This window comes from Poecilia reticulata, chromosome 5 (genome assembly GCF_904066995.2).
Source record: "Poecilia reticulata chromosome 5, P_reticulata-male-v2, whole genome shotgun sequence".
Classification (NCBI taxonomy): Eukaryota; Metazoa; Chordata; class Actinopteri; order Cyprinodontiformes; family Poeciliidae; genus Poecilia; species Poecilia reticulata.
The window spans coordinates 14,639,602-14,655,945 of NC_088834.1; the positions used below are offsets into that span (position 1 = coordinate 14,639,602).

The 16,344-nt window shown below is 36.8% G+C and overlaps 1 protein-coding gene across 1 annotated transcript in view; it reads left to right on the plus strand.

Moving 5' to 3' along the window:
- The window catches only part of ca16b (carbonic anhydrase XVI b), a 157,510-nt gene that overhangs the window by 89,186 nt on the left and 51,980 nt on the right, over positions 1-16,344 (plus strand). Inside the window, exon 4 of the mRNA XM_081607086.1 lies at positions 10,601-10,749. Coding sequence (XP_081463212.1) covers positions 10,601-10,749 — 149 coding nt within the window. The remainder of the gene's footprint in view (positions 1-10,600; positions 10,750-16,344) is intronic.

Below are 16,344 nucleotides of genomic sequence, written 5' to 3' on the forward strand. Positions count from 1 at the left end.
AGTTTTTCCACAGCACTTTTCATGTCACAACTATCTATCTGCATGAGAATTGTGGAACGTGATGCGGGCTACTCATTATACAGCAGTGCACTTCTACACACACATGACCCATTACTGTCTGAAGGTCAGTCTACAAAAATAAGAGTTAATCAACCTGCCAACCCATCCCATTGCTCCAGTTGCAGGACACCTTAACCATAACTGTGACATTTCTAATTCTCTTATTCCATTTTACTTGCGAAGCCAGACTACATGACCTGAAATTATGTATAGCCTAACTGAATCAGCTGAATACTGTGCGGTCTCTGCAGGTTAATTTCCTGTCACATTACTGCTCCACTCTCTGGTATCGCCAAACATCTATAGCAGATCGTATCTGTGGTTTCGACTCCCCTGAAATAATTTGTTATATAGGTGGCCTGCTTCTGGGGGTGTATTTTCTACAGCACAGTGGCTATTTTTTAAAAGTTGTTGTCACCTAAAATGAAGATGATCATGCACTATATTTTGTCACATGTAGGATTCTGGGTTAAAGTTGGACTTTTCCCCTTTTCATATGGCCGGAAAAGCGGTTTTGATGTTATTTATTTTTGAAACATTGTAAAGATTCTAAAAGCTTTATGTGCATCATCTCATGGTCACAGTTCCAGTCTGTCATCAATTTCAAAATTCCTCAAATTTCAGTTTTTCAATTTTTAGCAACACACAGAGAGGAAAAAAACAACAAAAATGGCAAAAAAAGATTGTCAAATGGACATTAATTAAATGTACATAACCAAAATGAATTTAAATAGTAATTAAACACTGTCTGCAAAATTAAACTCCTTACGGCCACATTTCATTAATATTCAGTGTGGTGTTCCTGCATTTTGTGTTTTATTAAAAGAGGCTACCAGTTTTGACCATAACATTGTAAACTTGTTTTTTAGCTGTAAGCAGATTGAATATTGATCTTTTCATCTGATGGATTCAAACAGCACATTCCACACAGTGCCAGCATCTGGTGACTTTTTTTTAAAGGCAGCAATTAAGAATCTGTGCAAATATTTTGTGTGGTTCGGTAACCCAGAATAAGGGTGATGAATTATAAAGGTATATTAAAAAAAAGTTAAAATACTTTCAGTATTTTTATGCATTTCAATTCAATATGATCTTATATTTCTACAAGCCCAAAAAATATGCCAAGTGTTGCACTTTGAATTTCCACTCTGCCTCCGGCGCATACGATTTCCACCGCTAAGAATTGTTTTTCTTTGGTGTAAAAATTCTCTCCATGAATATGAGTTTGTACATTTCCACAGCAACATACAACAACTGCACCATGCTTCTGCAGTTATTGGCAAGTATAAATGTTTTTTTTTTGTTTTTTTTCACATTCTTTTGCTTTATTCTTTATTCTTTGCAGTGTGTTATGAAAAAAAGGTAAAGACCTTTTACCTCCATATGATATGGAATATACTGCGCATCATATCACAGTATATTCCATTTTTTTCTGATAAGCTCCAATGAAAATAACAGGTGTGTCTAAATTATTTGAAAAAAGAATTACTGCTATGTGCATTGTTGACAACTTAGCGACTTTATTGATTGATTTATTTTTTTTAGTGACTTTTTAGACCCATTGAAGCAAGCGACAAATGTAATTTTTTTGGTGTTAATGGAGACTTTGGCGACAACATCCAATCGTACTGCAGTTACAGCAAGCATTTAGTGCTGCCCGGAGCCCCTCCCACTTCTGAAGAACTTGCAGGTGGTTAAATTTGATTTTTGTGGGTTCAGGCAAAGTATTTACATCACTAAATTGACATTATTGAATGATTTCATTAAAGTGTATTTGTAGTTCTAAATATTTAGAGTATTTCAATAATGTTTACTTTGAAAAGGAGATGCTCCTTCCTTTTACTTCCCGAATCACACATGAACAAATATGAAAGTTAGTCAGTGACTTTATCTAGCAACTTCTAGCGACATTTGCGACAGCAAATGGCTACTTTTCTTACTGAGAAGTTGGCAAGAATGATTCATACATTTATTGCAGCTATAAAGGAGCTGCAGTAAATGGAAAATGGAATCATTCTCCATCATGAGCAATCATTTATCTTAAAAAAAAAGAAAAGAAATCACACTTTGTATGACAGAGCAGTTACTGTTACATTGCTCTGCAGTTTAAAACCATTTCACTCTTTTAAAATGAACAACATAATTTTAAAAGAAAATTATGTAGCGTCAAATGTTAGCGTTTCATTACCATTAAATTAGTTACCATTACTAAACACTAATATCTGTTTTTATTCCGTGTGGAGATGCACACTGTTTCATATCACAATATTAATGTGTGCAATATCGTAACTGCAAATACTTTATGCAGTGTTTAGCTGGATATACCACAAAAAAAAAGAAATAAAGAAATCAGATTTTTTAGTTTATATACCTAGCTGACCACTAGCCAGAGTAAAATTGTCTTATTCTGATCATCAGCTGAGTTCTCAGAGCATCGCTTGTTTTTAAGGATGATGTGAAACATTAGTGTGTCTAAGCACTCTGGCCATCAGTTTGTGGTTGAGGTAGTGCTGTAAGCTCAGCACTAATGGGCTCCCATTTATCTTACACCACTGATGTCTTATGCAGCTGTACTTAGCCTGCTGCATTTTCCTGCCTCATGCTGTTTTTTATTTTTTTTTTCCTATCAATATCATCAATATGATGTCATGGCATTGTGAGTTCATGTTCCTGGGTTTCTTGACTATCTATTTTAAAAGGATATACATTAAAAAAAAAGTAGGATGACGTCATTTATATGTTTCCCTCTGTTCTGTATTCCTGATTGTACTTTAAAATCTTAGCTTTCTATCTGTACTTACACATTTTCCGCATCCCCGTACATCCTGGGAAATCGATTCCTCCTCCTCAGTAGCGGTGCCTGAGGTTGAAGCTGATGTATAACTTGACCTGACTTGTTTTTGATGTCCTAAAGGAAATGTCTTGCTCTCAGGAGCCGCCATGTTCACCAGCCCGCCACCAACTGTGTCTCTTTCCCATTTGGGGACAATCCTGCAGAGTGCTGTTGCATGTTACAGCTTTTTCTCAGAAAGCTGTTGCCTGCTGAGGCTAAGAACCGAACGATGAAAGACTGATAAAAAAAAAAAACAGTAAAGTTTTGAGTCAGGAAACCCAGCAATAAGACAATGCTGTGCACAATCCCAGTTAAAGCCGACAGAGAAAGATGTAGATGAAAGTCGATCACCTTTAAATTGCGTGTGTCATTAATTTTCAAAGTCTCACATATTTCTTTGGTAGAAATCTTTTGTTATAACTTTTTCAAACCAAGCAACCCTACGAGCCCTCCAAGGGTTTAAGGTGCATTTTTGAGAGATTTTTTTTTCTTCTTCTTGCATTCATACCACAGGTATGAATGTTAAGATGAAGCAACGGCCTTCAAGTGGATGTCAATTGGATAAAAATCACAAAACTTCAGCATTAAATCTAAACACAGGAACCCAGCTCTTTTGTCAAGGTCTGTTTTTTTTTTATTTATTTTTTTTATTGCATTTTCTGTAAGCCAAATGCTCAGGAAAAAACATTGTGCACGTGTTTGTGTCTTAGACTTGAAGAAATTCAATTCAATTCAATTCTTGACTGAAGCCACAATATAAAACCTTGTGTACTTTGACTCGAATATGAACCAACCTACAATCTATTTTTTTTCTAGTACACGCTTAAAAAAATGAGATATTGCTTAAAAGAAGCGATTTTTTTTTTTTTATATAAGTCATATCTCAAAGTGAAATATCTCATGTGGAATCATCACACTTAGGGAGCTTTTCCAAGACATTATTTCTTGTAATTTTGATTGTCATGACTTACAGATAATAAAAATCCAACATTCAGTGTCTCAGAAAATTAGAATAAATGGGATCTGATGATGCCACACCCAAATCAGCTAACTAGCCCTTTAACTGTCACCTTCAAAGCTCTTGCATGAGGCGTTGTGTTTTGACTAGTCACCGTACAGCTGCATTATCATAGCTTCCATTCTGAAATAAGAGTCAATAATGGAAAAAGTCCCTCTAAAACCTTATGAACAAACGGGGGAAGGCTTTGAAAGTTGCATGAGCTTAAAAAGGTTTCTGTGGTTTGAAAGTCTTATGTTTTCCTAACCCCAGATCACCAATGCCTCTAGGGGGTGTGCCAGAATTGAGTTGTTCAAATCTGTCACAAAAAGGGGCATTAACATCACTCACACTATTTAAAAGTCAGCTTTGTAATTAAGAGCTGTGTGAACAGATCTTAAAAAGTTCATTGCGATTGATTACATGTCGCTCCCTTGTGCCTCGGCCTGCTTTGAGATCGAGCAGATTAGCTGCCATTCGGACCGCGTTCCTCAACAAAAACACGTCTCGGTAAAATTTCAGGCAACTTCAAACCAAATTCAGCAGGAATCGGAAGCCTCCAGAGACATTTGCATTGATCAAGGATTTACTTTCACACACACTCCCCTTCTTTCACAGGCTGTGATTCAAGGTCTTTTTGGCTTAGCTTCTAATTCCTCCTCTGCTGTTTGAGGGTTCACACACACCCAGGGCCGCATTTCTAATGAAACTCCCAAGGCCAGCCAGCATCTCCATTCCCCAGCTTTTCTTGTGTTGCACACAGGATTACCCCGCTTCAACAACAGCAGAATCAGGGATTTTTGCTCTATTGCAAAGGAGTTGCACAATTATGATAATGTGATGGATAGTTATTTCCTGACCTAATGCTTTCAGTCTGAAAAATCTCCTGCATCATTTCGTCGTCTTCATGCTGTGGGCCTTTAGCTTAAGTAGCGCTGGCACGTTAATACTTCTGGCAGATTCTTTCTCGCCTCGCGACAGGAGCTCAGCTCATCCCTCATCACACAAGGTTCCTCTCTCTTCAAATCTTCTTTTCTCTTCTCTTTGTTTATCAAAAATATCACACCTATTTCCTTCTCCCAATCCGTAAATCTGTTTGAGTTACTTTAAATTCTTTTCATTTTTTCCCCCCCAACCCCCCCACAACTTATCCATTATCCTATGTGTTTACTGACAATCTGTGTTTTCTTGTTCACACACTCAATCCCCCCTGGTTTGCTTTGTGTGATGATTAAAAGTGGGCCGTCCTCATTCACAGGCTGACTAAATCCTCATGTAAAGCGAGGGATCAGCCGACAGAGCACCAATTATAATCTGGCTAATGATGTCAAATGTAGACGTGGTAAAAAGGCTTCTAGATCCATCTGATCTCAGTCAGGACAGCAGAGGGATTATAAAACGCCCTGGTCATGTTGTTTCGAGAGACACGGAACATTAAAACATACATAATACTGGTGTGAACATTAAAAAGAGATGATATCGGGCCACATTTCCTACTGAACGCATATAGAAGTGCCCGAGGGCAAAACACTGAACCCCAGCTTGCTCCTGTTAGGCGAACGTCTTGAAGAAGCTCATTTGCAGTCGGGGACTTTGTTCACCACAATGATTTAAAAAAAATAAAAAATACATTAACATTCTTTTCATAATATATAGATTCATCATGTATCTTCAGTGCCTTGCAAAAGTATCAAAAACCCTTGAGCTTTTTTTACATTTTATTTTTTTTTGCATTACACCCAAACAAACTTTATTGTATTTTGTTGGGATTTTATGTTAAAGTCCAGCACAAAAAGTTGCATAAATGTGGAATGGAGTGAAAGTGATGCATGTTTTTCAAAACTGTATAAGTAGAAATCCAATGCGAATTTGTATTCATGTCTCGATTCAATACTTTGTTGAACCACCTTTTACTGCAACAACAGCTCTGGGGCTTTCAGGATACGTCTCTTCAAGAATACTGGAGTTTAAAGCCCTTTTTTGCAAAACATTTAAGCTCAGTATTGCTGAACGAAGAGCATTTGCGAATAGCACTTTTCAAGTCTTGCGTTCAGTTTTACTTGGTTCAAGTAAGAATCAAGTAATTAACTGGGGCGTTAATTGGGCTATAACGTTAATTTCATTTCAGCCACTCCATTTTAGCTCTTGCTTTCTTTTAGGATTTCTATGTTTAGCTTCCTTCATTTTCCAATCAACTCTTGCCAGCTTTCCTTTTTCTGCTGAAGAAAAGCACCCATACCTCATGATGCTGCCACCGCCATGCTTTGCTGTGGAAATGTTGTTGGCCACCACCGCGCTTTGTCATGAGGAATGTGTTGTCATGTGGATTTGCAGTGCTACTTTTCCTAGCTATAGCATTTTGTGAGGGCAAATACACATGAATGCCACACTTCCAGATTAAAGGAAAAGGAGATAAAAGGAGGACAGAAATAATTGGATCACTTTCCTTTCACTCACAGCTATGCACTGCTTTTTTGGTCCAATAAATTTTACATTATAAATACTCCTTTCAACAGTCAGCATTCAGTCGGCATCTGAATGGTGGAAAGTTTTTTTTTTTTTCTCTACTATTTAGAAAACAGTGTAGGAATAAATTCTCAATGCAATCCCCTGGGAGCTGAAACACAAGGTACATAACAAACTGAACAGAAACAGCAAGCTGACAGATAAATTACCACGGAAATAAAGCTTTATTTAATTTACCTTTTAAATGTGAGACTGATCAATTTTCAGTGGCTGTGCTAACTAGATTCCCACTGCATTATTGTAATTGTAATTAGGTCACATGATTCTCTATGACCTGCTTTGAGGTCTTAAATAAATTCCTCAACTAATAATTTTATAGACGCACAGTTTAGACTAACGTGAACACATATTGATTTCTGATTTTATTGGATTTGTATTCACTCCCATAGCCACAGTTATCTTCACTCAAGATATGTAATGTAGTTCCTGGTTGAATTAAAACTCTGGATTTCCTAACAATAAAAGTGTCATGTATTAGACCAAATATGGGAGAAAAGTATCTGAACATACTACAAATGGTAACTCCATCTCCTTTAAGAAAGACAGGTTATAGCTATTTAAGGTTTATTTTTTTCAAATGCACAAAATTACAAAGTGTGTTTTTTCTCTCCTTCATTGTACGTAAATATTAGCTCTGATTTGGAGTTAAACGTGTTAAATTACTCAATTATTCGTTAAATTATTGCAGTTATACAGAAGCCTTACAGGTAGCCTTCTGTCATAAATAGTTCCACGTTGAAGTCAAAAGATCCTGCTGTAATTTCAGAAGTTACATTTTAAACTATCTTTAACATTGTATGTAAGCCAAGGGCAGTTAGCAATATTAGCAGTGTAAATACAGCTTCATTTCTAAGAGTGTCTTTTATCCTTTTTTTAATTTTTACCTCCTCACAAACTATGAAATTAAAGAGCTTTCAGTTTTCTTCCCTCAGTAACAATTTTCAAGCCTCTAAGCTACTGTGACCTTATTTATCCCTCCCAAAAAAACTATAATATTTGAGATTCAGGGGGAGAAAAATCAGAAACTCTTGAGCTTCTACTCATCAGTTTTTAAGCATCTCTTCTACAGCTGTACAATACATCAAATAACAAAATTAACTACCTTTTAAATGTGATATTTGGTGACATTTTAGAGACCATGCATTCAGACTCTGCCAACAATTTGGGTAAGTGGCTTGATTTTCATAGACTTGTTTCATTTTTTACATATTCTTCACAAGGCGTCTGAGATTTGAGATCTCAAGGAGAGCGGCAAGGACATTGTGTTGATGAAAAGGAGATGTGTTTTTTTTGTTTAACTACGGATCTCGATTTACTATCATGCAGTGGTGAGAATATGCTCACTTCTCTTTTTGAATTAAATATCTGATTGGGCCAATTTCCTGCCTGATTCTAATCTGTCTCTGATTTATCAATTCAGATTGTAGCCAAGGACTCTCACATAAAAACAAAAAAAATTAATAAAACTGAGCTGAAGGTTCCTTGATTTGTTTGAATCCAATGAATATTAAACTCAAAAAAGTATACCAAAAATGGTTATAAAGACCTTATTGCATTTAATTAATAGGCGGGAGAAAAATCTGATTTTCCCCACCTTTTCACTTGTCTTCCACAGAGCAATGCAGATTTAGGGAAAATTGACTTATTCAGATCTCTGGCCAATTGACTGGTTGATCCATTTTGAACCATGCTCTTTAACTTTGTCCAATTCTGTCAGAACGTTGTCCACCTTTTTAGCTTTAGTAAGTAAAATCTTTTACCAGGCTGCAGGAACATTGTTTTTTTTAATGCCACATGATGCTTGTTTTTTTTCCTTTCACAGTTTCTCTTCTAAAGGGGATTGAGGAAACTAAAGTTCTGACAGCTTTTCTACATAATAGAAGGAGTAAAAATGGCTTCCCAAGGATTCACGTCTGTTTTCTTGCCATGTCTTTCCACATTCTTTTGATACCTTTGTCAAATTGTGCTAATGTAAAAGTGCTTGCAGGTGCTGCTTGTGGTAATGGGAAACTGTAACAGAATGTCGTGTCTATTATTATGTTGGACCCCATTTGGAAACACTCTCAGCAGTGTAATTCAACAGGATTATCACCGCTATGATTCCCTTTGTGGTGTGCTTGGGCGCTATATAAGGTACCGCCACCCCCCCATCAGCAAACGGTGACCAACTCTCGCTGATTTCCACGCAACCCTCAGTCACGGTCCCCCCATTGTTTTTTAACCTAACCCTGTTCTCAGTCATCTAAGCCGTGGAAAGCGTAACATTCCAAGTTCAAACACAGCAAAATTGAGCTACAATTGCATCACAAATGGACAATTTGGACTTGAACTTAATAGTTCCATGCGTCTTTGCACTAACCAGCGTGAAACTGTCAACATTCAAAGAGCCAGCCCCGGGCTTGCCACAATGTGTTTTCTGTTTATAGCTGGGTTTTATACAGGATATTAAACGCTATCATCTGCTTGGACTGAAAAGCGGGTCTTGCTCAGGCATTATAGACTTTCCCATTCCATTCCACCCCTCCCTGATCTCTGATCTTCATCATCTTGTCTACATTTCCAGTATGTCCTCTGTGTTGTCTGGAGCACTTGCGCTGGGCTCCGAGTCAAGTTCAGACCAGAATCATATTTATCTTACTGTTGGGTCCAGAGATCAGGCTATTCCCGTCCGCTGATGTCTCTTCTCATATTGAATTGTGATGTAAACAGCGATGGCATGCCATGAGTGGATTTTTTAAAATCTAATTTTATGAAAACAAAGGGATCATGACTCTTTTTTTTAGCATCATATCTTGTTAGCCAGTGCCCATGTTTATCTAATAAACCATGCCTGTTATGTTATGCCTGGAAAGTTTTCACGCATTGGGAGTCACATATATAATTACCCAGCAGTCATCTGTATGAAAATGAATAATTTAATAGATGTCAGCTGTATGTTTGCTTCTAATCTTTGTTGGATGTTATTTTTGAAGCCTTATTTATCTGCATATAGTGATTGTATAAATACAATGTCAATACACTCAGAAGCAACATAAAATTTGACCAAATGAAGTGGGGGGGGGGGAGTAATTAATATAAAACAGAAAAAAAAAATAATCCTCTGAAAAATTTCTTAGACCAAGCAGTGGGTCTTAATGATATTAGATGAGAGAAAATGTTAAAACGCCTGCTATTCTGCAGAGGCAGAGCAGCGGCATTACGGCCTCGTAAAAAGCTGCCATGTGGATAAAGATCACAAGGCATCTGGATGCCATCGAGTCTTCCTTACAAGTCGTGCAACAATTAGAGAGATGGTGCCTTTGACTGAACCTGTGCACTGCACTCCTCGCAGTCAACCAGGGATTTCAAGGACACTGGGGGGAAGCATGTTAGTGCTCTCTGAATAGCACATCACAAGCATCTTTGTGGAGGTGCACGCCACTAATGTTGCATTTAACGATTTTTTTCACACAGGTTTAAAGACACATACCATGTCAGGTTTCTGGGTTTCTGCAAGGGTTTTTTTGCCCCCCATGGGTCCTCACTTCACACAAAGTCAAGACTATTTGAGATACAACAGCTTGTTAAGCCATTTATACCGTGAATGGCACCGGGAAGAAAAGCAGATTGATCGAGAATGTTGTTTATATATATATATATATATATATATATATATATATATATAAACAACATTCTCGAAAAAAGGAATTACACTGCTTTATCAAAAATCAACAACGCAAGTCTTAAAAAATATGATATTTAAAACTGTGAATATGAAGAGTACTCACCCGTTAAAACACACATTTTGTGACTTATAAAACTACAACCTGATAAATTGATAAATATATATATTTTTTGTTGTTATTTTAATGTTGAGCTATTTCCTGTAGCTCAGCTGAAAACAATAAGTAATAAAGAAAGCTGAAAAACCAAGTTGCATAAGTGTATAGACATTTAAGCTAACGCTCACAATACCAAATTGTGGCTTTTTTTTCCTCTTAAAAGATCCACTGTTGGTAACATAAATGTAAAAATTATTTCAGAAAAATACATGTTTAAGCAAACATAAGCTGCCATTATCCTGGGATGAGCTTCTTTGCTAATTAAACACAATGCCACAGTATAATTTTCTTCCGTCTGCCTTTCTTTAAGTGTGCTTGAATATCTGTCTTTGATTCAATTTCTCCATCCCTCTTTGTCTCCAGTCGCTGTGCTGCTGAAGGATGACTACTTTGTAAGAGGCGCTGGACTGCCAGGGCGCTTTAAGGCTGAGAAGATGGAGTTTCACTGGGGCCAGAGTAATGGATCAGCAGGCTCAGAGCACAGCATAAATGGCAGAAGGTTCCCCGTAGAGGTAAAACGTCATGTTGCTACACACAGTTTGACAAATGTCCAAGGTTCAGTACTGAAGGTCAGCACTGAATCGTTAGTGCGGTGTTCAAATAGATTATAACTTAATACCCCTCCTAAACTATTTAATTAATGAACCCTAAAGTAAAGGTTAAGGCACGTTTTGGCGTCTAGATTTTACTGGAACCTTTTAGTCGTGAACTCAGTGGTGCTTTAAAAATGTTGGTATTTAAACCCTCAAAAGCTCAGGGGTGTCAGAACTGAGAGAATATCCTGACGCCTTTCACAGTTTTACTTCTTTTCCAAGATACTCAAATGTTTGAACTTTATACAAAATGCATTAGGGGACCTTAAAGTAAATCCATTTCCCAGAGTAGCCAAGAAATGTGGTTATTTTTATAGAAATGATTGAGGAGTGACTGTATCAAACCGCAGAAAAAAAAAAAAATCTATTTGTGGTTGGTTTTTCAGTTCAGTTTTGTTTAAACGAATAAACAAAATATATGCTTTTTATCTATGTACGTGTCATTGAATTAGAATGCCACTATTTTCACTTGGTTTAGCATTTCAGCTCAAGAAGAAAAACTCATACACACAGAGTGACAGATGTTGTTGATCTAATAAAATATCATTTGAAAACTACCCAATAAAACAGCTATTTAAATATAGAAACCGTATAGCCTTCACATCCATGTGGAAGGCTGATGCTGTCCAACAGACATCGTCATTGACAGAAGTGCTCCAGGATTTTAAATGAACACGATACATTCACATCTTCCTCTCTGGTTCTTTCTCATGTGTGTTCCCAGCACTCTGAGTGACCTTTAACATTTTTGGTCCTGTAATCTGTGTGTCAGCTGTAGGCATCCACCGTGGTGAGACCATATCCAACAGGGTGAAGGTTAGATTAGCATGCAAAGTATAAACTCATAATTCTTGGAATGCATTAGCCAGACATTTTTGCATGCTGAACGTTTAGTTTGTTAATAATCATTGATGTATGCCGATACTAAGACTTAACGTGTTTAAATAAGATTAAAGATGCAGCAAAAAGCTGAAAGACTGAAAGATAATCCATATTAGCAAAAGTGCAATATACTCAAGACTGCTTAGAGTTGTGTTGGTTAATGGATTCCGAGAATTGTTAATAGACTACAACCTATTTTTAATTTCTAATTGAATCATTTTTACAGAGATTACAGTTAATTTACTGGAAGATGACTTTGTATTGAAATGAGTGAAAACATTCTTAGGTTTGACCGCTTATTTCTTCTTTCTTTTTCTTTATTTGCATTGCACAAGGGTTTTATTGCAAATTGGGTTTGTGGAATTTTAAAAGATGTGGGAATTTATCAGACGGGGAGGCTTTTACAGAAATCACTCGAGCTGCAGTGTACAACTGACTGAGAAACGGGGCAACAGATTGCCTGTAATAAAGGCAAAGCAACAAAAATCATCAAAGACTCTTATAAAAGAGATTTAAAGGGTATAAAGTCCTGGGATCCTCAGTTATGATTTATTCAGAATAATGGATTAAAGTACAAATCTCACTCTTTTTTTATGTCATGCAGGGAATAACTTCTAACTGCCTTTTATTATTTTTTAAATATAATTTACAGTAGTATGCCTTTTCTAAACAGAATTTGAATATGTCTCATACATTTTAAATTCAGTAGGATTAAAGTCCGTGTGGTTTTTGTCAACAATTTTATGTAAAACCATATTAATTAGTGTACATTTAATAGTGTGTGAAAACAGGAAATTGTTGGTTTTCTTCCTGTCCGTGGTAAATCCAAAGACGAGGCGAGCGGCGTCTTTCTGTTTGTTCTTGGCCATCTTCTTTGGAACCTTCTCTTCCGCCACAGCTTTTTGATGCTGAATGGCTGGGTAATTAGATTTATTTTTGCCACATCATTTTGTGTTCAGCGTAGTGTTAAAGGGCATTGGATTATATACAGCCATTATAAAGCTGTTGTGCATATGGCGCCTTTGATGGTGTGCTTCTAAATAATATGATGGAATTTACTTTAATGGCCAATTTGGCTGCTGTTAAGAAGGGAGGGGAGAAAAAGCAAAGAGAAGAAGAAAATCATGCCCTGCAGGTACATAATTCATAGATCTAAAATGTAGATTTTTGTTGCAAGGCATGTCTTTGTGTGTAGACCAAGGTTTCTGCGGCAACTTCTCGGTGAAGGAGCACGAATTCCAAAGCTAATGTGCTCTCTCAGTATAAATTAGCGGCATAATGCATACCTGCAAATGGGTAGATGTCGAGGCTTAAATAGCTCAGCTTGTTTCGAGAGGTGGGGAGGGGGAGAAGAAAAAAAAAAAGCTACACAATTTTTATGTATGAGAGAAACAAACTAAATTTCGCTTGATGGTGATCTCTGCGATGTGTCTTTTTATAGCCGTATAGGAAATGTGTCTAAACAGCCTGAGTAAGCTTTAACACCTGGACACCATATGCTGCAAATGACTGCATAGAAACTAGTCAGCAAGCAAGCAGAAGAAAGTAAGCAAGCATAAGAGCTGGGAGGAGGGAGAATGACTCAAATAGTCAGCTTTTGCCAGTTTTCAAGACGGCAAGCCTTGACCAAACACATATGCTCTTTTCCTCTTTTTTTTATAACTTGATACAATTTATTGAGGTTGTAAGAAAATGTCGGTGTCATGCTTCAGTCAAAGTAACACTGAAAAGAGAGCATGCAACACCATCCCTTTGGAGACTTTAATTTACACCTGCATGCAGAGCCTCCAACGTTAGGCCAGGAAGCGACCCTAGCTTTTTCACAGGGTCTGCTGCCTCTGTGGTGTTCAGCAACCTTTGAAGCACGATGTGAAAGCCCACAGCCTGAACTCACCAGGATACTCAGAAAACCCGACTCCAATTACTTTGGCAGAACTTAAATACAGTTGAAACCAGATATTTACATACACCGAATAAAAAAAGGCACATGCAATTTTTTCTTTCACTGTCTGAAATCAAATCAGACAAACCTTGTCTTGTTTTAGGTCATTTAGAATTATCACAATTATTTCTGTTTGCTAAATAACCTTGCACTAACGCTTCTTAGAGACTTTTTGTGACTGTCTTTGAATTCATAAGTTTACATATATCTGGTCAGTATCGAGGATTATTGTCTTTTAAGCACAATAACTCGGGTCAAACCTTTTCTGTTGCCTTTCAACCTAAAACAAGAGAAGTTTGGTTTGATTGGGTGTGAGTCCTTTTATGTGGTATATTTAAATAGCTGATTTCCATTGTACTTTTTTTCTTTTTTTTCTCTCAGTGGTAGTTTGATTATGCCTAATATAATATGCATGCACATGTTAAAACCCTGTTGGGAAAGCATTATGTTTATTTCTTCTGTCAGATATCGGCTCCATAAATCCTTGGCTTATACCTGCTAATAGAACTGGGATACATTTAAATTTCATAGGATTCTGTTCAGAAGTTAGAAGTAGTAATTATCTATAAGTAGTTTTCCCATTTGTTTTGCTTGTGAGCTCTGTTTGGAGCAGTTAATTTAAATAAAATATGAGTACAAGATTTTGAAGATTATGACACACTGACCCAAAATAGGCTAAGAACTGCATTTGCTTTGAGTAAAATACAAAACACTGTATTGCTGGTTGTCAAAGCAGGCATGAAACGTCCCTCTGGTGTGAATGTACACACAGTCATTGCAGCAATAACCCCACAACCAAAAGGTATAAATGTCAAAGGGGTGAAATGATAAAGTGAAATTGGTGTTTAAATTGTTAATGTTAATGCAAATGTTACATATTTTTTGTGTCCCCTGGCAGTCCTTTACTGGTAACTCTGGTCTAATGCTTAACACATTCCATTTTGAAATATTTGCTTGTGCATGTGGAGGTCAATCCAACAAACTGCGACCCACCATGGTCCCTCTGCAAATACCCATAAACCGCTGCAGCAGTAAGCATCCTGAGCAAATGTGTTGGTGGCTTAAAGGTATATAATACAGTGTTTGCATGAACCACTGTGGCATTTATGAGAGTGGAGGTGATATGATACTGTGGAAGTCTCCTTTTGTCTCACTGTGACTAGATATTAGTTGAGGGACTAGTTTGCATGGTCAAAGTTAAGGTGCTAAGAGAGTTTTTTTGTTGTTGTTGTTGCAGGTAAGCTATTCTGTGCTCATTATGAAACATAGGTTAGTGTGAACAAGGAATGCAAAAGACACATATTTTCATACTACAGTAATCTTAACATCCAGCGTCTAATTCTCATGATATAATAACATTTTACAAAACAATAATCAAAAATATAAAAAAATTACCAAAGCATGTTTATTTAAAACAAAACTTCAACAATTATTTAAAACAAAACTTCAACAATTATTCCTATAATTACATGTTGGCTATTACATATAGTAATACTGATCTATGCACTGATTTTGCAAAAAGCAACAACAAAAAAAAAACTTTTTCAATTTAGCAACAGTTTTTAATGAGTGTTGTGCTGTATGTTTTTTTATGCTAGTACATCAAGATGCTATCAGCTGGTTAATTAGTCAGGCTCTCTGCTCTGGTGGTCAGCTGCCTAAGAGACCTGCAATGCATTGCTTGCCAGCTTTAGTTTTGCTTTAGTTTTTGTGTTGGCTTAATATTTCTGTTTTGTCCTTTTTGCAAGCAAGGATGAATATAGTGTCCCTTTGAGCTGGTAGTTCAGCAGTGCACATCAACCGAGGAGTGGAGCAGCGCTTTGTTGCTCTATGCTTCATACAGCAGCAGAAGACTTGGATAACCCCTTTGTATTATATCTTATTAAAATTAACTTGAACTCCTATGACAAAAATATTTAGTAGTTTTTTTTTACTACTTTTACAATAGTAACCATCCCATCCTTTCCCATTAATGTCAAATGTTCGGATATTAATGTCAAAATATCCAAACTGTCCCTTTAAGAAAAAATTCACATTTTTATCTGTTTCAAAGTATTCAGTGACTAAAGAGAGAATTATTTTACCTAACTGGAAAAAGCGCACAAGTAAGAGACCAATGACTCAATTATTTATTAGATTTTTCTAAATTATCCCACATGGGATTTCTGTTGCACAGAGTATGATGATGGCTGAGGAGGGAAGAAGTGGGTCAGCAAACACCTCTCATGGCAACTTCCATCACACCAGTGTGTAAAAAAAAAAGAAAAGAAAAAGAAAAGAAAAAAAGAAATACATTACCACGACTTTTCATACAAAAGGGACAACAAAGCAACTTCTGCCATCGTAGCTGTTAACTACACATGTAGATCTTCATGACCCACCACAGGAGCAACAGAATTGGAGGTCTGCTTTTTCAAAATTTTCTCTGATTGATAAGTCAGAATACATAAATCAAGCGTGATGTATTATTCCACAGTGTGAAGCAGAAGGTATAAGTAAAATGAAATGATGAATGGTTGAGGGGGAGTGTGGTTGTGTAGGAGCTAGCCCTTAGCCATTTGACTGCTTCATCTTGTAAGAGTTGCTTTTTTCATTTTTCATATTTACGACGCTGAACAATTTGATATATTTCAGATTACATTAAATCTGACAGGATGTGTGCAGCTGAATTGTGTACGTTACACGGCTCG